Below are 26,703 nucleotides of genomic sequence, written 5' to 3'. Positions count from 1 at the left end.
CAGTAAACCTTTTTTTTTTGAGACAGACTCTTGCTCTGTCGCCCAGACAGGAGTACAGTGGCACAATCTCAACTCACTTCAACCTCCGCCTCCTGGGTTCAAGTGATTCTCGAGCCTCAGCCACCGAGTAGCTGGGTTTACAGGCATGTGCCACCACACCCAGCTAATTTTTTGTATTTTTAGTAGAGTTGGTTTCACCATGTTGGCCAGGCTGGTCTTGAACTCCTGGACTCAAGTGATCCACCCACCTCGGCCTCCCAAAGTGCTGGGATTACAGGCATGAGCCACCACTCATACTGCCAAGGTTTGCGAACATCTTTGAAGAGCAGCACTTGAACTACTAGTGTGAAGTTCTTCCTGGATGTTGATGGAAGCCCCTACAATCGCAGAGACAGAACTGGTGCAGAGTTGTCTTCTCTGTTCATCCTGGTAGGAAACCAATGGTGAAAAAAATAAATTGTATCTGCTCCTGATCCAAGGCGCTGTTACTCTTCTGTTAAATTTCTACATCCTTAGCTCAATGAGAAAATAAATGAATGAATGATTTATTCTCTCCCCCACCAATCCATATCCTACCAAAATACTCAGGGTAAAAGTTATTCCTGTCTTTAATTTTAATAGATATTGCCAAATTGGCACTCAGAAAGGCTGTTCCAATTTTCACTACTCAACAACGAACAAAGCTACCTAATTGCTCAGATTCTTGTCAAGTCTTGATAGTCTTAAACTTTTGAATTTTGGCCAAATCAATGAGGAGGAAAAAAATGCTACTTCACAGATTTAATTCACAGTCTAAAGAGCCTTTAAAAAGGCGAGAGATAATGTTTTGCAAATTGCTAATACAACAAACTATTTTGGAAACTAGCAAGAGATACATCATAGCAATGCCACTTTCTCGGTGCCTGTTTTGTGCCGGAGACCAGGCTTGACAATTTACAAGAATTATCTCCAGCTCTTCCAGCAATGAGGCATTGGTAGTCCCATTTTACAGATGCAGAAATAAAGATTCAGAGCACTGAAGTAAGTTATCAAGGCCACATGACAAGTGCATTAGGGAGCTGGGATTTACATGTAAGTCAAACGAAAGTTTTAATAGCTTTAGCCCATAAAATTTCATCCATCGTCAGGGTACAATTTTATACCTTTTAGCAAATGTAGAGTTATACAACCATCACCACCTTCCAGTTTTCAAGTCAAGAAAGTCAGAGTTTGCAAACATCTCTCTTTTTGTTGCTGCTGCTGTTGTTTTGAGATGGAGTCTCGCTTGCTCTGTCCCCAGGCTGGAGTGCCGTGTGGCTCACTGCAACCTCCGCCTCCCGGGTTCAAGCGATTCCCGTGCCTCAGCCTCCCGAGTAGCTGGGACTACAGGCATGCACCACCACACCCAGCTCATTTTTTTTATTTTTTTTTATTTTTAGTAGAGATGAGATTTCACCATGTTGGGATGGTCTCAATCTCTTGACCTCGTGATCTGCCCACCTCAGCCTCCCAAAGTGCTGGGATTACAGGTGTGAGCCACTGCGCCCAGCCTGTAAACATCTCTTAAGAGCAGCACACAAACTGTTTTCTCAGGCCCGCTTCCTGTAAACCCCTGCTCCACGCCCAGCCCTAGGCAACCACTGGTCTGCTCTCTGTCTCCGTAGATCTGCCTTATCTGTGCATCTCGTAAAACATGCAGTCTCTGACATCCAGCTTCTTTTGCTTAGCGTAACATTCTCGAAGCCCATCCAGGGCGCAGCCTGTATCAGCAGATCGCTCCTTTTTATTCCTGGTCGTGTTCCCTCGGATGGATTCGCCGGCTGATGGACATCTGGATTGTTTTCAGGTTTCGGCTTCCATGAATAATGCTGCTACAAACATTCACATTCATGTCTTTCTGCGGACATCTGTTGAGTAGATTCCTAGAAGTGGAATTGCTGGATTTTATAGGGAGTGTCTGTTGAACTTTTTAAAGAAACTGCCAAGCTGTTTACCAAAGTGGCTCCACCATTTTTGATTCCTCTGTAGCATCAAACAAAAAATGTAAGCTGAATAGTCAAGAAATGTGAGACTTTGCGTCTCTTCCACTTATGCTCCAGGGGACGTGTTTGTGTATCAGATGTACTTCAGCAGCCTGGCTTCAGCATGAGAAAAATGAAGTCTGCGTGGCTGTGGGTCTGCTTCCATTTCCAGGTGACTTACCAGTCTGAAGGTGGCTCCGACGGGGCTTTGCACAGCCCTTCCTTGTGGATATAGCTAGGAAGGACAAACTGAAATCTGAAATAATGCTCGCACTGGGGATAACGCAAGCCCTAATGATGACCACACCTCACTGACACCTCACTTTTTCCCTGTTCCGCTTTATTGATACATCAATTCCCATTTTTCAAGGTTGACTTCTGGTAGGTCCCTTTGGAAACTATATCTAGAATCCTCACTGGGTCCCTCTGCATCCTCTTTAGTACCTGCAACTCTTACCAACAGGTAATAAATAAATGCCATTATTGTGCTCATTTCTGCCTCTCACAGGCAAATACAAGTGTCCAGCAGGACCATATCAAATGCTGAAACCCACGATCCCAACCGGTCACCCTAAACCACCTGGACACACACTGTTGATGAATCCCTGTCCCTGTGGCTGCATCTGATTGTTGTTAATCTATTGAAAATACGTGGCTTTCTTCTACTCCATACTAATCTGAATCCATTCTGTAAGATTTCATGAGACACTCTAACAGCTTCCTAATATCTACGTAGTATTGCCTTCTGGACTCAATTCTGCAATGTCTTTGCAAATGCTATTATACTTGTCAGACATGGTTTCCTCTCAATGATCTCACAGCTTTTTGTTTATTGGAATGCCGTGACCCTCGATTTGTTTTATTCTTTGCTTGTTTATCGAGGGCACAAAGTATCTTTTCCCCCACAGCCCCAGAGTGCTGTGTACTTGATTTCTAGCTTAGGGAACAGTACAGGAGAGAGCCCAAAAGCAAGGAAGGCTGGACACGGAAGGTGCAGGAAGGGAAACAGAATACATCCAAATACCATGTCCTTCTGCAATACGTAACCGTTTGTGTTTTATCAACAGTTCTAAGTCAGAGGGTAAAATAGGCTTAAAAGTAAGCATTCCCTATTTAAATCCTTGAATGGCCAGATTTACTAGTGATATCTGTTGGCAAATTTCATTGGCAATCTCTTTGTAAAAACAGTTGCAGGGAATCAAGCCCCTAAAAAGAAGAAAAGGAAGAAAACTGGGTGGGCACAGTGGCTCATGCCTGTAATCTCAACAGTTTGGGAGGCCGAGGCGGCAGATCACCTGAGGTCAGGAATTCAAGACCAGCCTGACCAACATGGTGAAATCCTGTCTTTATTAAATATACAAAAATTAGCTGGGCATGGTGGCACACACTTTTAATCTCAGCTACTTGGGAGGCTGAGGCAGGAGAATCGCTTGAACCCAGGAGGCAGAGGTTGCGGTGAGCTGAGATTGCACCACTGCACTCCAGCCTGGGTGACGGAGTGAGACAAAATCATCACCGAAATCCAGCCATTTCATGGTCAGTTCACTACTTAGCATAAGACTGATGCCCCACCCCCACCCCCGCCTGTGTACATGCACCTGTGCTGAAGTAACAGACAAGACTTCTCATGGGACGAAGTACCTATTATGTACCAGACGGTCTTCCATTCACTCTGCAAATGGCATCTTATTTGGTCTCCACAAAGTCCAGCGAGACAGCTTTAATTATCCTCGCTTTACAAATGAGAAGCTTGGGATGTGAGAACGCAAGTGACTTGCCCAAGCTAGTATAGCTGGAAAGAAGCAGAGGCGGGATTCAAACTGAAGACTTCAGAGGCCAAAGCTCATACTCTTTTCTCTAAACCACGCTGCCTCCTGAGTTAAACTCCCCTGCCCCTTCCCCAGTATGGCTGCCATGAGACGCCACCATCTCTTCACCATCATCAATAAATATTTATCAAGGACCACCACCTACACAGCACTGCTCTTGTTTCCACAGCAACACACTGTCACGGAGTCATGGGAGTATCCCATGCTTGAAAGAGTGACGCTGTAATGTCCTCTGATCATGGCTATGAAAGGTGACAGCTACACTACTACACGGAACACTGTCTCAGCTGGCAGCCTGGCACCTGCCCAAGCTGTGCTGAGGAAAAGCAAGAAGAAATTACATAGAGTAGAAAGAGAGTGGGTTGTAACCCAGGAAGATGGTCTGCTCTTACTATGTGTTTGTGATTGTTGCTGGAAAAGAATGTAAGCCAGGTTTGCACATTAATTGTTCTTTTATTAGGAAACAAATCAAGCAATCCATGAGAGAAAGTAAAATTCGACTGTACTGCTAACAGTTCCCCAGAGGTATCTGGCAGTGATTATCGAGTTAAATGACTACATTGATAACAATTGCAATTGCAAGTTCGTCCCCTATAAGATCCATTTTTGCCCTCAATATACGGATTCTTAAACCCACTAGTAAATGAACTAATTATCCCTTTATTCATTTAACTGTCTCTCTCTTCCCCCATCCTAAATCGTATTTTGCCACATTGTTACAAGGCTGTTTTAAAATGTTTTTTGTTTGTTTTTTGCTATCACTCCTTACAAAAACTGTCATGGCTCAAGAAATATGCCTTAGAGTAAGGAAAAAGGAAATTGCCTTTTGATGACAAGCTTTTGCCCCTGACTTTTGGGCACTGTGACCAGCATGTTACAGCAAAACACATTAGCACAACTATATCATGGATGTAAGCTTACAAACTGAAATTGCTTTCAAGATTGGGAATTTTCAGATCAAAAGAACATGGAGAGCACATTACTTAGTTTTAAAATGTATTTATCCGAACTCGCCAAAAGTTTTAAATAAAATACTTTAAAGGAAATCTAGTTACTGTCATATTTACACTAGAATTGAAATTCGAAGAATTTCTGAATTTAGGAATAAAATAGGTCCATTTTTTAAGTCAACGTTTACAGTATTGTTTTGACAAATACAGACGTTCATGAGAAACCCCGGAAAAAAATTAATCCAATTTAGATGGTCTAGTTGCTGTTAAACTGGAGAGGAGAGTACAGACATATACAGAAAATCCCCATTTCTACAAATGCATAAGGCTTAGAATGCACCAAATCTCCAATACAAGCTAATCCCATTCGCTGAAGGGGCCCCTGGCACAAAGGCAGCCACCTGCTAAATATATGCTATGTAGTGGGTTTGCAGAAGCCACTCTGCCCAGGTAGACCCAAAAGAAATACACAGTGCCTTAACAGATTTCTTCCCAAACCGTATTCCAGGATTTTCTTTCTCCTGCGTTCTGAAGAGCAAACAAAGAAAAGGTGCTCGCTCCTCACACTTCTCTAAGTGTTTTAACAAAAGGCTGCTGAATAAACACATTACTCATTTAAAAATTGAAAAGTTCTATTCCTGATGTGAAAGCAACCAGATTTGCATTTTAATAGTTGTGGGCGAGCGCCACCTGGCGGGAGCATCCGGAACGGGCGGCGTTCAGCACTGGACAGCTTCCCGAGCCGGTACGGGTTTTACCGCTTGCTACCCAAGAACGGTATGAGACCCGTGATGGAATATTTTTGATCCTGTTTCTGCCGCGAGAACGTGAGTGGTATTAATGTGCGGTTGGCCGGTCATGTCTTAGAGGATATAAAATCCGAGTCATGAGTCATGCCTGGGTCCCCAGGAGTGCCCCGGGCATCCTCCCTAGCACCCCTCCCTCCCTAGCACACCTAAAGCACACCCCAAAATGAGGAAAACAAGAATTGTGCACCATCTTTAGAATGGTGCCGTGGCTGTCCCTCTTCTCTCACTTGCCAATCCAACCTTTCAGCTTCACACACCTCAAAAGGAGTGTCTTCGTCACCCAACAACTTCCCCAGCCAGAGAAACAGGCTATTCCTTCGCAAAAGTCGCCTATTCCGTTTCCATTTCAGTACCAAGCAAGGAAGGCTCTAACGCATTTCCAACGGAATGTCCCTCCAGCGGCTCTTAGCCTCAGACGCAGCCTGTGCAAAGACGTTCTACTTCCCCACAGGTTCGTTCTTTTGCTCTTTCTTTCCTTCTTTCGGTGAAATAGTAAAAGGGCACAGCTGTTGCTGAGCGAGCCAAAACGAGCCTGTTCCTGCGTCCCACGGGCTGATCTCAGCCTATCCCCGCGATCCCAGCCACCTGGCCGTGGTTACACCAAAAGCAATCGGTGCTAAGAAACTTCAAGGTGATTTTGAACGTTGAAGTACACCTGCAGCACTCCCTCCCTCTCTCCTTCCGTCCGCCGCTACTCTTGGGGGGCTGGGGCTGGAAACTGCCCGAAGAGGGGCTTGGTGATGTGGAGACCCTGGACCGCGATGCTCTCCAGCACACGCCAGCGTGCCTTTAGGAGCCCGTCAGGGCACCCCTCGCTCCCCTATTCTGGGGAACTATCTCTGCTCACCCCCTTCCCGCGGCCAAACCCAAATAGGAGTCTCCTGAACTTTTCAGGAGCAGGTGCGCTCACGGGTCAAATCCACTCCCCTCCAAGGGCCTCAACAACAAGGGCGCCCAGCTACCCCGGAGAAAAGCTAACGGGTAGGGCGGAGGTATTGCGGCTCCGTCATCCGCGCACACATCCCCACCGGCGCCTTCGGCCGCTTGCTTAGGGGAGCGACGCGTTCGGAGCCCCTGTCGAGCTTCCAGTATCTCCGAGGAGAGAAGAAAAGCCACCGCCCCGGCAGCCTCGGCCTGCTGGGGGACCTGTCCTCCCCACTAAAAGCGCGCGCTGCCCGAGGAGCTGCCCGGGAGACAACGCTCCACCCTGGGCGTCCGCGCCACTCCTCGTCCCGCCGCCCCAAACACTCAAGTGGCAGATTCCGACAAGTGGGAGGCAGCAAGTGGAAATATTCGCAACAACCGCGGAAAGTTACTCCCGCCCCAGGGGGGCGACAGGAAAGTGAAGCGGAGAACTTCGCCAAACGCGGGCCGCCGAGGGACGCGAGAAGCCGGGCTTGCTGGCCGGGGCGCGCCGGGACGCGGCCTCCTGCGCCTGCAGGCTGAGACCCGGGCTCCGGCCATGGGGCCCCGCGCTCCCGCGAGCCCGCACAACTTTCTCCTCGAGGGTCCCCGCGGCTGGGGGCCCCGCGTGCATCCGGGAAGGAGCGGGGAGCCCAGGGGAGCCGGGCGGGCGCACTCACCTGCGGCACTCTGAGCCCCGGCGCCGGGCAGCGGCGGCAGCTGCAGCCGCAGGAGCAGGCTAAGGGCGAGCGCGGCGAGGCTCGCCATCCGGGCGGCGGGGGCGGCTCAGCCCCTTCCCGCGGGGGCCGGGGCCGGAACTGGGGCGGGAGCGGGGCGGCCCTGCATCGCCGGCGCGGCTGCTGGCTGTGCGCGCGGCTGGCTCCGTTCGGGCTCCCGGAGCCGGCGCCGCTTCGCTCCGAGCCGAGGCGCGGCGCGAACTGAGGCGGGAGGCTGGGCGGGGGCGGGACGCGGGGGGCGGAGGGCGGTGTCCCCCGAGTCCTAACGCCGCCGCCGCCGCCGCCGCCCGCCCGGGCGCTCCGCCTCGGCCGTGCACACACCCTCGCGCGCACGCCCGCGCCTGGCACACGCCCGCGGCTGGCACACGGGCTCCCCCGCGCACCCTCTCCGAGGCCGACTGGCTCGGGCCGCGGGCACAGTCACGCGCGTCCACACATCACCCCCGCACCCGCACCACCGGCAGGGTCCTCGCCTCCGCCCCGCGCCGCGCCGCTCAGCCAAGCACCGTCTGCCCTGTGGGGGCGCAGGTACGGGGGCGGTGCGGGGAGAGGGAGCGGGAGCAGCCGTTTGAACTCCGGGTGGGGAACAGGTGAATGGGGGTTCGGTGGCGAGAGGAGGGAGGGAAGGAGCAGCCCTCTCAACTCTAGATGAGAGGCCAAGTGAATTGCGAAAGGGGGAGGGGCATCTGCCCGAAGCTGGGGCAGGCGGCTGCTGGCCGGGGTCTCTGGCACACCCTGAGATGAGAATTTCATCTAAGACCGCGCGCGCGCGCGCAGACACACACACACACACACACACACACACACACACATACACAACCAGTCACACTCTTATGGGCGCTTCGAGGACCGCACCACAATCGCTGCCCCCCTCAATTAGCCGCCCACCCCACCTTGTTCACCCACATCTTTTCCTTGTCCCCACCACCACGCGGGAGGGGGCGCAGACGGGGCATGAGGCATCTCCCCAGCCCCCACAATTTTTCTCTGGCAGCCTTCCCTTTCCTTTTCTAGGGAGACAGAACCACGTAGCTTTTTCCCTTTTCTTCTAGGTCTTAACAAAGACCTGGTTGGTGCTGAAAGCCTAAAACCATAGATCAGAGTTAGAGCTGTCCCTCTCAGTCCGAAGCCCACAGCCTGGCTCTCTGCTGTCCTGAGAGGCAGCTGGCACCTGAGTCTCGGCTGGGTGTCCGAGATGTAAAAGCCAAGGGCGAGGACATCCAAAAATGCTTAAGGGATTCACACTTTGTGAACACTTTGCTCCCTGGCCAAAGCCCTCCCTCCTGTGTCAGCACGGCCCCCTACCCCCATCCTTGTTGGGGTTCCAGGGACTGGATTGGGCAGACTGTAGGGGAATTGTGAAAATCAAGCATGGTCAGGGTTCCAAAAGTGGGGAGCCCCAGGCTCTGGACCCAAGTTGTCATGGCAAAGAACACAGGGCCTCACTCTGTCAGTCCCCAGGCCCCACTAGGTGGAGTGGGACAGTTCCCTTAAATGGAAACCCAATTACTCCTCCTACCCCACGCTTGCAATCCCAGGGAAATTCTTCCACCCCTCTCCGGACCACTTCCCACCATCACCACCATGACCATGACCACTTTCAAAAGGTGAAGTGCTTGGACTAGCCTGTTGGACCAACTACCAGGAAGGTTTCTCCAAGTCCCCTTCCCAGACTCCTGCTGGGGAGAGTGGGGGGTGGCCTGGGAGTTGATCCTTTTACAAGCTGCCTTGGATATTAAGAATTCTACCAATATGTCGTACTTAAATTGTGTGCCTCACTCTGTGCTGTTCTCTGGGGACACCACAATGCACAGCCTTTGGGACAGTTGGAATGGAAACATCCCTTCTGCTCAGAGCTGAGCGGTCAGCTGTTGGCTCCATCGCTCACTCAATCTAACCCTGCCTTGGAGGAGAGCTCTGACCCAAGACCGCCCCCTCTGGGACTCCAGTCATGGCTGACCCCAGGGGCTGGCCCAGGTGGGAAGGAGATTTCTAAGCCACTAAAGAGCTTGCTGCCACACTTGTAACGTGTCCCGACTTCCTTGGACTCCTGCCAATTCATCCCCTCTCTCAAGCTTTCTGGAAAACTATAAAATAGCAGTTCTCACAGCATCTTCAGAGCACACACCCTTCAGCAGCCCCCCCCAACCTTCGCACCCTGCCTTAGGGATGCGATATCACTGCAGGCAAATCCCCCAGGTCTGAATGGAGTTCATGCGGCCCCAAGGAAAAAAAAAAAAAAAAAAAAAACATTTCAGTAGTCACTGAGCTGGTGGAGTGGGAACTGATCCCGGCACCAGGACTTACCTGCCCAGGTGCACCGTGGTTATGAACTGTGACCCTCTGTGCTTTCTGAACCTCCCTCCACGCCTAGAAACTGCCCGTTCTTTCCTTCAGTAGCACGTGCTGCCACCTGCTGCCCAGCAGGGCTCTGGCACCCGTCACACTGCCACGCTTTTGCACGGGCCAGTCCCTCTGCCTGGAAGCCCTGCACTGCACCCTCTCCCCAGGAAACTACACTGGTCCTTAGGGCTTCTCTTTGGAACTTTGGCCGGCGGGCCCTTCCTGCTCAAGGCGTGTTCCCCAGCGCGGGCCACTGGCATGGTGCTTTTTACATTGTGGGGATGTTGTCTCCTCTTCATCTGTTCTGCAAGACTTGGGTTCCTAAAGGGGACCTGGACGCTTACCACAGGGCTGCTAGGAGATGCGGGCTTGGGGTGGAGAGAGAGGGCTGGTACACGGACAAAGCCGCCTTACACAAGGCTTCCAGCTAGCTGGCTTCTCAGGGGAGGGAACTCATGGAAAGTTACAGCATCGTCTCCCATCCTCCCACACAGGGAGCCCTCTCTCCCATCTGACCCCATCAGCCCAGGGAGCTAGGACATGACCACAGATGTGCTTGGCTCGGGGCTGGGCTCAGCATCGCATCAGCAATGAAGGAAGGAGGCAGGGTGAGCTTTGTGAGAGATGGCATTCTGCCCTACAAACCCTTTTAGTTATGCTCAGCTAGCAGGCCTCTTCAGAGTCACTCTGCCCTTAACCCCATGAAACCTTTGGCAAGACCTCTCTGCGTGTCAGTTTCCATATCTGCCCAGTGGCTTCCCTTTCAGCTCTGGCAGGGACCAAGACGAGTGTGCAGACATTTCGACTACAGATCTCTATGTCTAGCACAGTTTCAGAGGAAACCTGAAACTTGAGGCATCCTTTCAACAGGTGTGCTGGCCTTTTGATGTGTGTGTCAGGGATCTCAGGGCTGTGGGTTTGCAGCCTAAACAACAGCAGCGGTCATTGCCGTCATGGAGCTTACAATCTGGCAGAGTAAAGACCCAGAGCTGGTCCCCATCTCCCCAGCCCTGCCTCGCCCCCAGTGGTCAGCCCTCCAGTAGAGACCAGAGCACGAGGAGGAAGACACCTGCTGGGGCCACGTGTCTTACTAATGAGATTTCCCAACCACATATCTAGTAGAGTGTATTCTGTGTTAAAGTATCAAAGTCCAATGAGAAACATCCAGTGATGTCACTATTGTTTGATCTCCATCGTACACATGAGGACCCTGAGGCTCAAGAAAGGCAAAGACTCCACATAGGAAGGTGGAAAGGGTCACTTCCTGCGATGGGGGTGGCTGCTCCACTGGAGCCTCTGTCTTCTTGCTGTAGCATTGATGGCCACTAGCCATTTAAATTTAAAATTTAGAATTTCAGTGGTTGGCCACACCACATTTCAATACTCAGCCGCAGGTGGCCAGTGGCTACTGTATCAGACAATGCAGATACAGAACATTTCCAACATTGCAGAGAATTCTATTAGTGCTGCTCTAAAACATAGGTCACCAAATTTCTGCCATACCTGGCCCACTGCCTGTTTTTATAAATAAAGTTTTATTGTGTCACAGCCATGCTTATTTGTTTACATACTGCCTATCGCTGCTTTTGGCAGAAAGTTCTACTAGACGGCACTGCTCTAGAGCAGAGGTTAGCAAATTCCACCCAAGGGCCAAATCTGGACCACTGCCTATTTTTATAAATAAATTTTATTGAAACCCAAATCCATGTATTTATTCACGTATTGCCTACAGCCACTCTGACCTATAGCAGCAGAGGTGAGTGATTGTAAGAAGATCATCTGGCCCAAAAAGCTTAAAATATTTACTGTCTTGTCCTTTATAGAAAAAAGTTTGCCAACCCTTCCTTTAGAGAAACTCTTACAACACAATTTGACAATTACTGATCTAAAACTCATTCTCAAAGTGTGGTTTCTGGACCAATCGCATCAGCTGCACCTGGGAACACATTAGAAATACAAGTTCTCACGTCCCACCCCAGACCTGCTGAATCAGAAACGCTGGCGGTGAGGCCTGGGCTCTCCTTTCACCAGCCTTCCAGGTGATTCGGATGCATGTTCAAGTTGAAACCCGCTGTTCTAAAACACTCATGGAGGAAACCAACAAGTGACTGCTACAGTGATGGTGCGAATGGGCTCCCGTGGGTAACAGAAGAGTTTGGAAAGATGCCAAGAGAGTGATAGCCCATCTGCTGCCTGGTCCATCAGCAGCAAAACCTTTGACGACCCTTCCACGGAGGCCGTGCCAACCAGGGGCGGACCCTGTACCAGCCGCCGCACAGAGCTCAGGCCCACTGCAGTGGGCCCCGCCCTCCCACGGAGCTGTCAGCACATTTGGAGCTGCCTCCACGCGTGAATTCATGGACCAGCTGTCTCTTTTAATCTGGTTGCAAGATGAAACCATTAATAGATGTCAGACACATTGGCAATGATCTCTTCATTAATAATTTCCTCCTTTCTGAGGAAAAAGAAATTAGTAACAAGCAACCATCAATAATTCAAAAATACAAGTTAACCTTTCTATTAGCAGAGCGACTGTGCACACACCGCAGACGCTTACAGAGCCAGTACTTCTGGCTTGAGTAATGTTTTGATGGCAGGAATATTAATATGCATTAATGCTATCTGTCAAGATGTGCAAATACAAATAACCCAAATGCAACTTAGAAATCGTAAGTATTTTCAAGTTTAACCTCATGATCCACCCATTTTTTTCTGTTAAAAAAAAAAGGATATATTATCCAATAATATCGCTTCATTCAAAAGCAGGACTTCACAATGGAATCCATTTCCAGATTGAGGTCCTCGTGGTTGTAAAGATTTCCCTGCTGCTTTACCGACACTGCCGATCTGTAATTTCCTCCCTTCAAAGTTGAATCTTTCTCCTGGGGAAGTAAGAGCCTGGACGCAGCAACCTTTGTTTGGAGACTGGGCATGCTCCAGATAAGGGGGTCTCAGTTTCTTAAAACCCTTCCGATTCCTCTTCTGATAGATGTTCAGGCTCACAGCACCTGGTTCCTCTTCTCCGTCATGCTCCATTTTGATAACGTCCCCCTTCCAAGGAGGCCTCGCACCTGCCTGCATCCTCCACATCTCCATTTACCACCCAAGTGACCACAGACTCGTCACTTTCCCTCTCCAAATCTGTTTCCCCATCTGTGAAATTGGGTGATTATTCCCACCTCGCTGAGCTGAGTGAGAATTAAGTGAGTTAATGGATGTGAACACGCCTAGTACAGGGCTGGCCCACTCAAGGGCCCATTTCCCTTCCTTTCTTCCCACTTCCAAGTCTGAAATTCACCAGACCACCCCAGCCTTGACTCCAGGCCAACTGTCATACACACCTGGACAACGGCATGGCACGGTGGGCCAGCTGGTATTCCTCGGGCCAAAATACCAGCACGTGGTCCAGACTGTTGCCAAGTAGACCTCAGTGTCTGAGATGCCCTGAATTTAATGTCAGCACTGCATCTCACCCAGGTGACGTCTGCCAAACAGCTGTTTCTGGTAATTTTTTTAAAAAGCTAAGTGATGTATGCCAAGTACCCATCACAGGTGTTCGCACTTCTGACACCTGGCCTCATTGCTGGGCAGTGGGGATGTCGGGATAAAGTGACCCCATCCGCAAGGAGTCCACAGTCCGCCCATACTGAGAGGTCACCTAAGCACACTGGGGACAGGGTGGTGTTAGCGTCAGGGTTGGAATAATGGACGTCAAACACGATCGAGATATGGCCCTAGGCTTTATTTCTTGCTTCCAGTGAAGTGGCTTATCTGATGAAGCAGGAGAAAAGCCACCATTCCTGCACCAGCTTGGCGCCCAGGAGTTGAGGACATGTCTTTTCGGAGCACTGAGGTTCCCCCAAGACCTTCAGTCTCTCTCCTGGTCCCTGACTCCCAACTCAGATTCTAGAAGGTTTGTGAACCTGCTGCTTCTCCCGATCTCCCTGCAGCGACCTTAGCTCTGACTTAGCTCCTTACTGCCTGAAGTCTTGTCCCTCCAAACCCCTCCCCACACTCAGCAGTCAGAGTGGTTGTTCAAGAAGACAGTCACTCCACAACCTGTTACTCACCAGCTTAACGCCCTTCATTAAAGCCCCCATTGCCCTCAGCATGAAGTCCACAATCCTTACCATAACCAACCGCATGGGCCCAGCCTGCCTTTTTTTTTTTTTAAACGGAGTTTCGCTCTTTCACCCAGACTGGAGTGTAGTGGTGCAATCTCGACTCTCTGCAACCTCCATCTCCGAGGTTCAAGCAATTCTTGTGCCTCAGCCTCCCAAGTAGCTGGGATTACAGATGTGCGCCACCAGGCCTGGCTAATTTTTGCATTTTTAGTAGAGATGCGGTTTCGCCATGTTGCACAGGCTGCTCTTGAACTCCTGGCCTCAAGGAATCCACCCACCTTGGCATCCCAAAGTGCTGGGATTACAGGTGTAACCACCACACCTTTCTAAGGCCTTTCTAAGCCCACCCCCAAGTAGAGAAGAAAAGAGGGGTATTCCAAGGCTGAAACAGCCTAGGCAAGTACTCAGAGGTCTGAAAGAGTCTTCAAGTTCAAAGCCACGAAGCTGAGACCTAAGTTCAATGCTCTCTGTTCTCTCGTTTCATTTCTTCCACACTCCATTTACACACACCCTTTACTCCAAGTCACACACAACTGTCCATGACCTCCCTCTGGGCCTCTGCCTTTGTTGTTCCCTCTCTCTCTGGAATGCCAAATTCAAAAGCAGGATCCTTCCTTGTCTTTATCCAGGTATCCAAGCCCTCATCCTTCAAGGTTCAGCTCTGGGCAGGGTCTGTGGGCTGGACTGCAGTGGCCTGGATGAAGAATTAGTGAATTCCTTCCTCAGTGGTGGCATCTGCAGATCTGCCTTCTCCATCCAGGTGACAGCATTGAAGGATGCCAGTACTGTCTTCACACCCTCATGTCTCCAAAGCCAACCCAGCATGGCATACAGCAAGCACTCAATACATATTGGTTAAGACTAGGGCCAAATTTGCCTGCCAGGGCCATGTACATTCAGCATGAGCTGTTATCAAACAGAAAGGACAGTGACCCATATATCGAGATCTATGGGGAAACCAGCTCATTAGCAAGACCCCAGCAAGGCTGTCGGCTGTGCAGGATGAGATGATGGGGTGGTGGTTTCCAACTGTGCCTGGTCCTGAGAACCACCAGGAGCTCTTGTTAATAACCCACGTACCCTAGACTGATAAACCCAATGCTTCAGGGAAGGGCCTGGAAATGTGTCCTTTTTATCAGACTGAATCTCACAAAAGGGCATAACGGGGTGGTTCTGTCCAGGCCAATGTGAAATCTGTACTCTGGTCAGACTGCCAGAAGCACGTGGCCCGGGGGCTCAAAGCAGTAACAGGGCTGTCCACGGCAGGGAGAAACCACAGTAAAGTCCCCAGAGGCTTTAGGGCCTGTCTGCCATGGTCCTGAGCCTCTTCCATGAGGCCCGAGTCCCAGGAACAGCAGATGCCAACCTCTGAGAAAGAAAAGGCACCAAGAGACTTGAAGCAGAAATGATACAGAAAGAACGCTTCATGTTCACAGAAACTTCTGCAAACTTTCTTCAGACTTCTGGTTTACAGAGTTGGCTTAATTAGAATTCTTGGTTCTTTTTGTTTTTTTGGTTTTTTGAGATGGAGTCTTGCTCTGTCACCCAGACTGGAGTGCAGTGGCACAATGCTGACTCACTGCAACTCCCGCCTCCCAGGTTCAAGCAATTCTCCTGCCTCAGCCTCCCAAGTAACTGGGACTACAGGTGCACAACACCACACCTGGCTAATTTTTTTGTATTTTAGTAGAGTTCGGTGTTCACCGTGTTGCCCAGGCTGGTCTGAAACTCCTGAGCTCAGGTAATCCACCCGCCTCAGCCTCCCAAAGTGCTGGGATTACAGGTGTGAGCCACCGCACTCGGCCGAATTCTTGGTTCTTAATATACTTTCATGATGTTTTCCTTCATAGCCCTCTCTTATTAATGTTATTTGCTTAGGCTTGCTACTTTGTGTTATGGCATGTCATTGTTATTCTGTTTTCATTGATGTATCTTATATTTTGATAAGCACCTACAGACCTTCCACCCACTAGCCCACGCCCTGACAGTAAGTAACAGAATTCTGCTCACCACAGTTCACCCCTGCAATACTGTACAGAGAAAATTTAGGCTGGCAAGAGGGCCTTCAGGAGAAACCCCCGAGCCTGATCGTTCCTGGATTTCTGCTGCAGTGGTTCTCAACCCTACTGCGTATTAGAATCACCTGGAACCCCACCCTCAGCCACTGATTTATTTGAGTACGCCCCAAGCAACAGTATTTTTAAATCTTCCCCAGGTTATTCTACCAAGAACATTGCAAAGACTCCTCAGAGTTCTCCCCACCCCTAGGTAGGCGAAATATAAATCATCTAAGAAGTTTGGGGGAACAGCTACACAGAGCTCTACCCACCCCCTTATAATCTAATACACTTTCCTAAAGATGCCCCCCTACCTTGCTCACCTTAGGGGATCCCTGCACATGGGACCTATGTTACTGAAGAGGGTGTGCTGGGCAGGTGATCTACTTCTCAGTGTGAGGCCATGGACCCCACCTGCACCAGAACTGTTAATGATGCATGGAGCTGAATCAGCATCTCTGTAGGTTGAAGCTTAGAAGTTTGCATTTCTAATGGACACCCCAGGTGATTCTCAGGAATGCAGGTCTGCATTTGCCCATTCTATGTCTCAGACACCTATAAGGGTTTAAAGGATGAATACTGCGCTGGGAACACAAACATTTCTTGTATTTTAGGCAAGACTCTTTTTCTTATGAATGACAGACACCCAACTCAAGCTTAAGTGAAAAGAGGAACCCAGTGGCTTATTTAGCTGAGCAGTTCATGAGCACCTTCAGGCAAAGCTAGATCTAGGTACTCAAATGATGGCATCAGCCTCCTCTCTCTCCCTATCTGTCTATCTCTGTCTCTGTCTCTGTCTCTGTCTCTGTCTCTGTTTCAGATAGGCTTCTCTCTGTGGGTAGTCAAAGAAACTGACCAATGACAGCTCCATACACAGGTCTCACTGCTTACCACCTTCAGTATAAAGTGAGACCTTCTGCAACACCCCACCACACTATCCCCAAAAACCCAGTAAAGATATTTTTGGGTGATTTGGTTCACATTCTATTTCCTGAATGAATGGATATGGCCAGGCATATTGGCAGGGGGAAGGGGTGTCACCATAATTGGCCAGCCTAGGTTTTTTGTCCACCTCTCTGTGTTGAGGATGACAGCCATAAATGACAACCCCACGAAGGCCGAATGGAGTGGGGAAGGGGAATCTTCTCCAAATAATCTTGGGCAGTCTGGCTGTTCTGGTCTAACTCTCTTATAAATCCCTTTAATAAGTGGTCTAGAGACTTAACCAGTCACCTGGGGCTTGCTCCTTCCCTATGTCCTCATCCTCTCCATCGGACACTCGTTCTAACCCCCATACCCAGACAGACCCTGTGATTTTTGTTGTTGTTGAGACAGGGTCTGGCTCTGTCACCCAGGCTGGAGTGCCATGATGTGATCTTGACTCACTGCAACCTCCACCTCCCGTGTTCAAGCGATTTTCATGCCTCAGTCTCTCAAGCAGGCGGGCTTATAGGCATGCACCATGACACCCAGCTAGTTTTTGTACTTTTAGTAGAGAAGGGGTTTTGCCATGTTGGCCAGGCTGGTCTCAAACTCCTGGCCTCAAAGGATCCACCTGCCTCGGCCTCCCAAAGTGCTGGGATTACAGTCGTGAGCCACCGCGCCCGGCCTAACCCTGTGATTTTTACACAACCTCCCTTTCCTCTGTACCAAAGCATGTTACCCTCAAAACGTTTTCACCCAGCAAGTTACTCCATCGCTAATCTAGTGGAACTTGAACTTGACTTACTCTGAACCATGCATGCAGCTAAAAGCCTATGTGAATTATCCACCCCACAATTCTCTTATTATTCCCCATTTACAAAAGAAGAAACTGAGGCACAAGAAGGTTTGCTGATTCAGGATTGATTTGGTTTTAAGTTTTGTTTTCTTCTCAACAGCTCCTGGAGTTTTATAAATTTCTGGAATTGTGTCTCTCTACCACGGGACTGGTACTGTTATCATACGTTTCAGAAAACAGCATCTGTTTACGAAGCATGTTATTATACAACACAGAAATACATTTCACCCCAAGTGATGGCAGTGAACTTCAGCCCCCAGAATCTCCTTCTCCCCTTCGTGAAACAGAGCCAAGATGACAGCAGAGGACTCCAGAACGCACTGAGATTGTTCCTTGGCATGACCGTCCAGACTGCACACGTTTCTTCAAGCCATTCTCACATCAAGTAAAACGTTGAGAGATCATTATTTCTCCAAGCTTGAAAGATGAAAGTGAGTTTGTTGACATCAACGTGAAGGATCGAGGGTACAAACTCGGAATGTAAAACCATAGAAAATACCATCCGGGAACACGGAAATCATGGCTTATCTGGAAGCCTGTCTCCAGAGTGGCAAATTTAGGGACTGGTTTGAGGACAGAGTGTGCCCTGTGCGCTGGGGAGGGCTGTAAAGGGCCGGGATGCGGTGGGGGGCTTCATAAACACACTGTACATCACTGTCTGCCGCTGAAGCTTAAGGATTGATAACCTTGGGGATGTTTCACTCTGGTTTTGCTTCCGCCTCTGCAATGTTTGAACTTGCATTTTCTGAGCCGTGTAAAATGAAAAGTGTTACATGCATTCCCTACAGCTCTCTTACTAGTCCTGTTTACAGGACAGAAAACTGAGGCACAAGGAGGTTTGCTGATTCGGGATTAATACTGGTTTTAGGTTTTGTTTCCCTCCTGGACAGCTCCTGCATTTTTTAAACTTCCTGTCATTGTGTCTCCCAATCATGGGCCAGGAATATGAGAATCAGCGGTGAACTTCCAGCCCCTCCATCTCAAAACTCTCTTCATCTCTAAGACATTTCAATAGGGCTTTGCCAGTAAACAAGAATAAACAGGGTTCAGTTTACCCAGAAGCCAAATCCCTTGTAATAAGTTCTGGGTCAGGTTCTCCCTAGAGCAGAGGAATGTACAGTTGTAGTTTGAGTTGATTTTATTTCTTTGGGGCTTTGTTTTTTCAGTCTGTCAGGCCTTACATCACTCCCCCAAGAGTAGCTGAAATATGAGAAAAGACCATATGGCCCCCAAAAGCCCCCAAATCAACCAAGGTGGATGCCACCCAGGGCCCAGCGTTGTTGGGGTGGTGGGGGGTCAATGCCCTGCTTCAGGTAGACTCTCTGGCTAATTCCTGTTTCCCGTGAGAAGAGCGTTAAAGACCCATGAATGTTTTAAAATGAAAAGCAACCTCTTAATAATCAGGTTTCTCCACTCTACTAGGATTCGAAAAAAAAAAAAATCAGTTAAAAAATTTTTAACTGACAAATGTTAAAAATTTCCTCGCTGCTAATCATGCTTCCCCCCACTTCCCTTTTTTTCCCTCCTCTCTCTCTTCTAACATGAATTTATTTTCTATTTGAAAGCCAATCTTGCTGGTTATTAGATATTCTCCCTGCTGTCACTATCAGTAAATTATTAAACAGCTGACCAAGCTTTGTTTTAAAATGATTCTCTTATGAAGCTCGGTGATATATTTGCTATGAATACTGAATGGTGCCACGGTCTCTAAGGACACGTGAATGATTCCTATTTACTACCTTGAGCAAAATGTGTGTGCAATTAGTGGGCAGAACTTGACTTGAATCACAGTTACTAGGGATGCCTGAAGCTCATTTACATGGAGCTCCCTTTACTCATTACACTCCTGCCTGGGAGAAGCGTGTTCAGATTCTAGGCCAGGCCACGAAATAGCATATAGACTTGTCTTTTGTCATTCCTCACCTCCTTTCTTGTCTTGCCACCGCTGAGCCTTGACAAACCTGTGGAATCCCTTGCTTGTTTCATGGAGCAGCAGGTTCTAAGTGAATTTTTGCTTAAAGAAAATAAACCTGATTGAAAATTACTTACCTGTCTGTCTCTGCTTCTCATCTATAAAATCGTCGTCATAATTCCTACCTCATGGATTCCATAATGAAAACAAAGTGCTGAACACCATGCCTGGCATCGGGTAAGTATTTGGGAGGTGATAGGTACATATTTTCCTGTTGACTGCTGTGTTCGTCCAGACTCTCAGTTTTAGGTAACAGAGACCTATCTCCCATTCACCTGAGCCGAAGAGGAAACACAGCGGCTTCCCTAACCAAACAGTGATCAGTCAAGGTCTCACTTGGAAAACAGAGACTGCTTCAAGTATTTGCAACAGAGGGGATTTAATGCAGGAAACTGGCTACACAGAGACGATGAGAGAGCTGAGCGACCATGAAGGGAGAGGAAGGTAACACAGAAATACGTGAGCGCAAGAAGCTCCTACCAGCCCAAAGATGGAGAAACACAGGTGCTGGAAGCCTAGGAGGACATGAATGCATGGAACCTGGACCCTGACAGATGTGTTCAGGGGAAGCTGAGGCCAAGGAGGATCCTCCTCTGCTGCTGGAGAAATTGCCCAATGCAGAGAAAGAGGAGAAGAAGTTCCCTTGCTTCACCTTTTTCCCTGTCTCCAGCATCCAGTCAGCATCTTCCATTGGCCAAACCACCAGAAGCCAGCTGAAACAAGAGTCTCGGGAAACGCAGGCATCAAGGATCAGCCTCTCTGATTACAGAGCAGAGCAAGGAACGGAAAGTCATGAATCTGAAGGCAAAGAGCCTCAGGACTAGCCCAGATGGGAAGGGAAGTGTGTGGCCAGCCCTAGATGTCAGTCAACCTTTACAAGGACTCTGCCTCTACCTCCTTTCTCTCAGTTCTTCAGCATTCTTCCCCCAGCACTGTTTGCCAATGGCAGAGAGCACGACTGAGGGCGTGCCCATATCGTCCTAAGTCCATGTTCAGAGAAAACAGGATGCTTTTCTCCCAGTATCAATTTGAAGAACCCTGATTGTTCACATGCCTCCTTGAACCAATGACTCAACCACAGTCATTGGTTCAAGGGGGCATGTGACCAATCAGGATTGTAATGAAATACTATGATTTGTTTAACTTGAGTCATGTGCTCTCCATGTTGGCAGAGAGGCTAGAGTTGATCTGAGACTCAGGGGGAAGGGTGCAGAAAAACAGTAGACACCTCCGGATTAGAGCAGGACTATTCTCTCAGTGGAATAAGTCGATGGTCATTAGTCCTGTTCACTGAATATCTCTAACTTAACTTTCCTTCCAGAGACAGAGTAGGATGACACCTTTCTATCTCCTTAGAATTAAGTGTGACCAGGTGACTTGCTTTTGCCGAGAAAATAAGAGCATAAATGATCCGTGTTGCTTCTAGGTGGAAGCTTTATAAGCAGTAATATGCCATCCTCACTTTCCTTTTGACATAGCGATTGGCAATGTTGTAGATAGCGGCTGTTTCAGCAGCCTCAGCCCCAGAATGAGACGACATGGAGCAGAGCTTCCCACCAGTCCATAATGGGCATGTAGTGTGTGCAATAAACAAGCCTTTGCGTTTAAAGCCACTGCAATTTGTGGGTTGTGTATTACAGCAGTGTAACCTGAACTATCCTGACTGGATCTATGAGAAAAGTACTCAGAGCAGTGATTCTTCTGAGCTTTGTACCAGGGGAAGCTGCCCATCCAAACAATGCTGGACACTAGCCTCAAACAACCAAAAATGTCAACAGAGGACAGTGAAAGAAACTGGATATTACTTAATGTTCTTGGCATCATCAACTGCTGCCACCCTTCCTCCTCTCCCTCATACCAGTCAACATGTTTGCCCAGCTGGAAAATGATGGATGTAATAAAAACTACCATTGATTGATCATGTGCCGTATGCCACACAATGCATAAAGCATCTTCTGGCATATGATCTTTACAACAAGTGTGTGCAATAGACTCATATTTCGGATGTGAAAACCAAGGCTCATCGCAGCAATCTTAACATCCCAAAGTCACAGAGCTGGTGGAGCTGGAATTCATCCTCTAGATTGTCTGACTTCAGAGTATGTGCTCTTTTTTTTATTCATTGGTTTAAAACAACAAAATTTCTTTCTTGTCATGTAAAGTCTGCCGTGGTTTACACAGTTTTTCAAGGGAGCATTCCATGACTGCATCTCCCAGTCAATAGATGCATCCTCACTTGCACAGGCAGAAGAAGAGGAGGTTGTAGCATTGGGCATCTACTTTTAAATGCATTTGCTCACATTTTCTTGGTCAAACCAGTCACATGGGCACACCTAGTTTCCAGATGGCAAGAAAGTATAATCCTATCAAATACCTGGAAGGGGGGAATTAAAAATATTGGTGTGTTCCCCGTTATTTGCCAATGGCAGAGAGCATGACTGAGGGCATGTTCATATCCTCCTAAGTCCGTGTCCAGAGAAACAGGATGCTTTTTTGAAGAATTTGAAGAATCCTGATCAGTCACATGCCCCCTTGAACCAATGACAGTCATTGTAATGAAATACTATGATTTGTTTAACTTGAGTCATGTGCTCATCCGCATTGGCAGAGAGGCTATATTTGATCTGAGAATCAGGGGGAAGGGTGCAGGAAAACAATAGACACCTCCAAATGAGAGCAGGACTATTCTCTCAGTGGACTAAGACGGGGAAGTTTTAAGAGTGTGACGGTCATTAGTCCTGTTCACTGAATATTTCTAATTTTCCTTCCAGAGATAGAGTAGGATGACACTTTTCTATCTCCTTAGAATGAAGTGTGACCAGGTGACTTGCAACAACAGCAATGGCTAGCATTCTGAGTCAGAGTGTGTATGTTCTTCACCTATAATGTCTCCCTTATACACTCCTATGAATATCCCCCCAACCGAAACAATCTGTTTCTATCTGATTATACCTGCATTGTCATTCCTTCCTAGATGCTATGGTCATTCCTATCGTTGGTAGTGAAAGATTTCAGAGAATTAGAATTAAGTGTGACCACATTCCATGAAGGCTTGGACTCTGGCTCTGAAGACAGCACTTTTGTCTTGACCCTTCTGGCCAAGCTCTTTTTTTGTTCTCTAGATCTGAAAGTATGATCCCACCTTATACCCTGTGTCTGAGCCCCTGCTTAATACTGTGCCTATAATGCCAAGCCCTCCAGGACAGGGGACTTGCTTTCACTGGTGTTCTAGGGCTGGTTTCCTGGCCCAGCACTGGTTTTGGTTAGGCATTGCTACCTGCTACCAGGCTTCCTTGTGCGGACTAATGATCTTATCCTGTAGTTGGCTACTAGGCTATGTCTAGAACACCCATCCCTCCCCAGCTGGTCTGATTCAACTGTATCTAGTTTCATCCCTCCCACAATTAACCAAACTTTACCTCTGATGGAATTCTTGCAACTGATAAGAATCAAACAGATGTTTGATCTGGCAGATTTCCTCCGATCAAACAAATATAAGTTGATCATCTGTCGTGTGTCAGTGTCAGACTAGGTACTAGATATAAATTAGTGAAGAAAATAGATACTCTGACTGCTTTAAGGAGCTTACTTTCTAATGAGAAGACATACATAAAACACATAATTACAGCAGAGCTGTACACTGTTACAGAAGTTTCTAAATTGTCCTGTTCCTACACTCACAGCTCCAAGAACACTGCTTTCCTGCCCCTCCTCTTTCCTGGATGTATGTTAACATATGCCCATAGAGCTGGATTGCAGTACTACATTTCACCAGTATGTGCCGCCACCTAGCACATGCTGTGCCCAAGCCCAAAAGTAAGCTTCTTTTATGTAATTGTCAAACCTTGGCAGTAAAAGCCAAGAGAGAAGTGATGAGACTTGACCAGGGCATCAGTTGTTGAGACAAAGAGCAAGGGAGAAAGGGAAGGAGTCAAGAAATATTTAAGAGGTAGAAATAATGGGATATGAGGATGAGAGAGGGGAAGGAGACCAGTTAAGGAAGGTACAGACATCCTGACAACTATGTAGTTAATATAAATACGGAAGGGCTTAAGGAAACCCACATCAAATGCTAAGCCATAGTTTCAGTTATTAGCTTTAGCTGATGAGTTTGGTGTTTCAACCATAAAAGTATTTTGGTAATAAACCATCTCTTATTTAAATGACAGTGACTAGGATTGTCTTTAGCAAACTCATAACTAGAAGCTATCAATTCATATGGCCAAGTCCCACAACAGGATTTGGTCCCCTTGCAGCTAGCAGGAGGTTAGAGGAAATCCTCCATCAATGTCCGTAAACACATATGATCACTGTATTAGGCCATTTTGCACTGCTATAAAGAAATACCTGAGACTGGGTAATTTATAAAGAAAAGGGGTTTGATTGGCTCATGGTTCCACAGGCTGTATGGGGAGAATGATGCTGGCCATTTGCTTGGCTTCTGAGGATGCCTCAGGAAACTTGCAGTCATGCAGAAAGTACAGGGGAAGCCAGCCCATCTTACATGGCTAGAGCAGGAAAGAGAGTGGAGAGGCGCTACACACTTTTAAACAACCAGATCTCATGAGAATGCTATCATCAGAACAACACCAAAGGGACGGTGCTAAACCGTTCTTGAAAGATCCACCCCCATGATCCAATCACCTCTCACCAGGCCCCATGTCCAACACTGGGGATTGCAATTGAACATGAGATTTGGGTGGGGACATGGACCCAAACCATATCAATCGCCTACTGTATGCTATATCATTATCTCATTGATTTTTTTCCAGTTCTGAAGACATGCATTACAATCCCCATTTCATGGAGAAGAAAGTAGAAGAGTAGTAAATTTGAGGGACTCTTCTGTGCTGGAAATAAACTATGCCTCAAAGAACCCATCATCTTTCAACTGCATTGTATTTCCTAGAAATGTCCACCAGACTTTTGTAAAGAATCCTGAATCCAGCTTGAAGTTGTCAGCCTTGGGCACCTATAACTGGTTTTTGGTTTTGTTTTTGTTTTTTTTCAAACCATTCACTGGGAGATATAACAAAGAAGTGGCAGAGCCCCCAGGGACAGAATCTTACATCTTAGGGCACAACATCAGATGTTGCATGGATCAAGAAGGACTAGGTGGTAACTTGAGAAAAGCCAGTGCCACCATTTGCTTCGATCCCATAGGAGTTCACTTGTTGGAAAGTGGATGTTGAATTTGGAAGCCAGGCTCAGAAAGACCCAAGTGCAGAATCTGGCTCCAGTAAGTCAAGTACTTTAATTAATTATCACATTTTCCAGCAGGCTCTGAAAGCGAAGAAAGAGATACACTTTATTCCTTAGAATGAGAGGAGGTTCTATGGAGGTGGTGGAGTTAAGAGTTGGTACCATTCATCTTCAAAGGGACTCACTAACATAACAAATACTTCTTTCTCAACTTCTGAATCCATGAAGCCCCAAGTGGAAATACGTTCTATCTGTTGGAAAAGCATTCCAGTCTATGGAATCAGTCTCTTGATAAGGCAGTAATTACTGGAGCAATTTTAGCAGGTACAAAGGCATTTTTAATAGTTTTAATTATTCAAAGCCCTGATTAATTATCTAGTCTGTAGATCAGAGGCCAAGGGGGGATAAAATTGTATGAAACTGGTTACCATGACAGGATAAAGGGAGGATTCAGCCACCTTCAAACAGAAGGCTGCTCTCTGTGACTTTGCAGTTACATGTTCGTGCCCTGCAGTGCTCAGAGAGAATGGACCACTGGCCTGGGCACTCAGAGTCCTGGTTCCAGGCCTGGCTCCACGGCCGAGCTGCTACATCCTTGCCAGATTCGCTTTCGCTTATCAGGACTCTAAAATTAGCGGATTGCAGGGGGCAGGTATAGGGAACACAATAGATGGTCTCTGGACCTCCGTCAAGTGCTGACATTCTATAGTTCCATAGGGCTTTTATAAAAGTATAGATTCTATTGAAATTTTTTTCTGTGGACAATGAAAATCCAGGGAAAGTTTATAAGCACATAACGGCTTTGATCATATTTTGAGTTAGGAAGACAGCCACTGTGTAGGGCAGATCAACATGGGGAGAGGCTGGGAAAAAGTGACACAAGCCATGTCTGACAGATGAATGTGTTTTTACCTGAATGTCTGCTTTTGGGTGGAACAAAAGCCACCTCCGTCTATGGAGCCTTTCACCTCCACCCGTGGCCCCATGTGAGGTACTGTGGAGACACAGGCTCTGCCTTCAAGGAGTTTGCTAGACTTTTTGCTAAACGTTTACTGCTAGAGCAAGGATGCCTTGTTCAGATGGTGGCCCACTCATGGGTCTATCTGGAGGATGACGTCAGAATATTTTGGAAGCAGAGACATTGTCCACTTTCACTGACATGGCAAGTCATGCCTGGAGCCTCTCTGTATGAACCTTCTCTGCAGATGCAGTGATGAGACCACCTCGCAAAGCACACCTAGGCCCTTGTGGGCTTGATGGCTTCCATCATGGAGGAATCACCTGACCTCCAACATCACTCCTGACATCCACACCTAGCTTTTATCCAGGCTCAAGTCGTAGAGATTCCATATATGTTTCTCATATGAGAAATGTTCAGCCAATGTTGGGACAGTCGACAAAGAGCTTTCTAATTTGTTCTCTTGGTTCTTCCAGCACCCCACAGTGAGTTCCTTCTGGGCTGTCTCCTAGAGCTCAGCACAGAGGTTAAGAGGAATGCAATCCGGTTCAAACCACCACTTTGCCACTCCCTGACTGTGTGACCTCGGGTGAGTTACACAGCCTTTTTGTGCCTCAGTTTTCCTACATGTAAAAAATGTACTGTTATAAAGATTAAACTGAAGTGCCTTACAATGGACTGATGAATGTTCATAGCCCCCCAAAATTTATATGTTGAAATCCTAATCTAATTATGATGCTATCTGGCGTGGGGTTTGGGGAAGGTAATTCAGCCATGAGTCCTCCAGAATGGGATTAGTGCCCTTATGAGAAGAGATCAAAAAGCTATTGAGCTCTCTTTCCACCACGGGAAGATGCAAGCAGTTAGCAATCTGCATCCCAGAAGAAGGCCCTCACCAGAACCCAACCATGCTAGGACACTCATTTTCCAGCCTACATAAATGTGACAAATACATTTCTGTGATTTCTAAGGCACTCAGTCTCCGGTGCTGTTATAGCGGCCTGAATAAGACATGCCTGTACGTAGTCCACAAACGGTA

General features: G+C 47.9%; 1 protein-coding gene and 1 long non-coding RNA gene across 14 annotated transcripts in view; one reads left to right on the top strand and one right to left on the bottom strand.

Moving 5' to 3' along the window:
- PTPRT (protein tyrosine phosphatase receptor type T) overlaps positions 1-7,431 on the bottom strand; it is a 1,128,992-nt gene extending 1,121,561 nt beyond the window's left edge. For all 13 annotated transcript variants that reach the window (XM_037743358.1, XM_037743363.1, XM_017542238.2 and 10 more), the window contains exon 1: positions 7,172-7,431. In XM_037743358.1, the coding sequence (XP_037599286.1) occupies positions 7,172-7,259 (88 nt within the window). In that variant the 5' untranslated portion in view covers positions 7,260-7,431. The remainder of the gene's footprint in view (positions 1-7,171) is intronic.
- A 123-nt stretch (positions 7,432-7,554) lies between these two features.
- On the top strand, positions 7,555-19,570 carry LOC119473239. Its single transcript, XR_005202438.1, has 2 exons — positions 7,555-7,756; positions 17,748-19,570. It is a non-coding gene; the product is annotated as an uncharacterized LOC119473239 (long non-coding RNA).
- Positions 19,571-26,703: the final 7,133 nt, after the last annotated feature.

Source organism: Cebus imitator, unplaced genomic scaffold (genome assembly GCF_001604975.1).
Source record: "Cebus imitator isolate Cc_AM_T3 unplaced genomic scaffold, Cebus_imitator-1.0 Scaffold141, whole genome shotgun sequence".
NCBI lineage: Eukaryota > Metazoa > Chordata > Mammalia > Primates > Cebidae > Cebus > Cebus imitator.
Note: the sequence above shows the minus strand (reverse complement) of the source record. Positions and strands in the feature narration are given on the sequence as shown.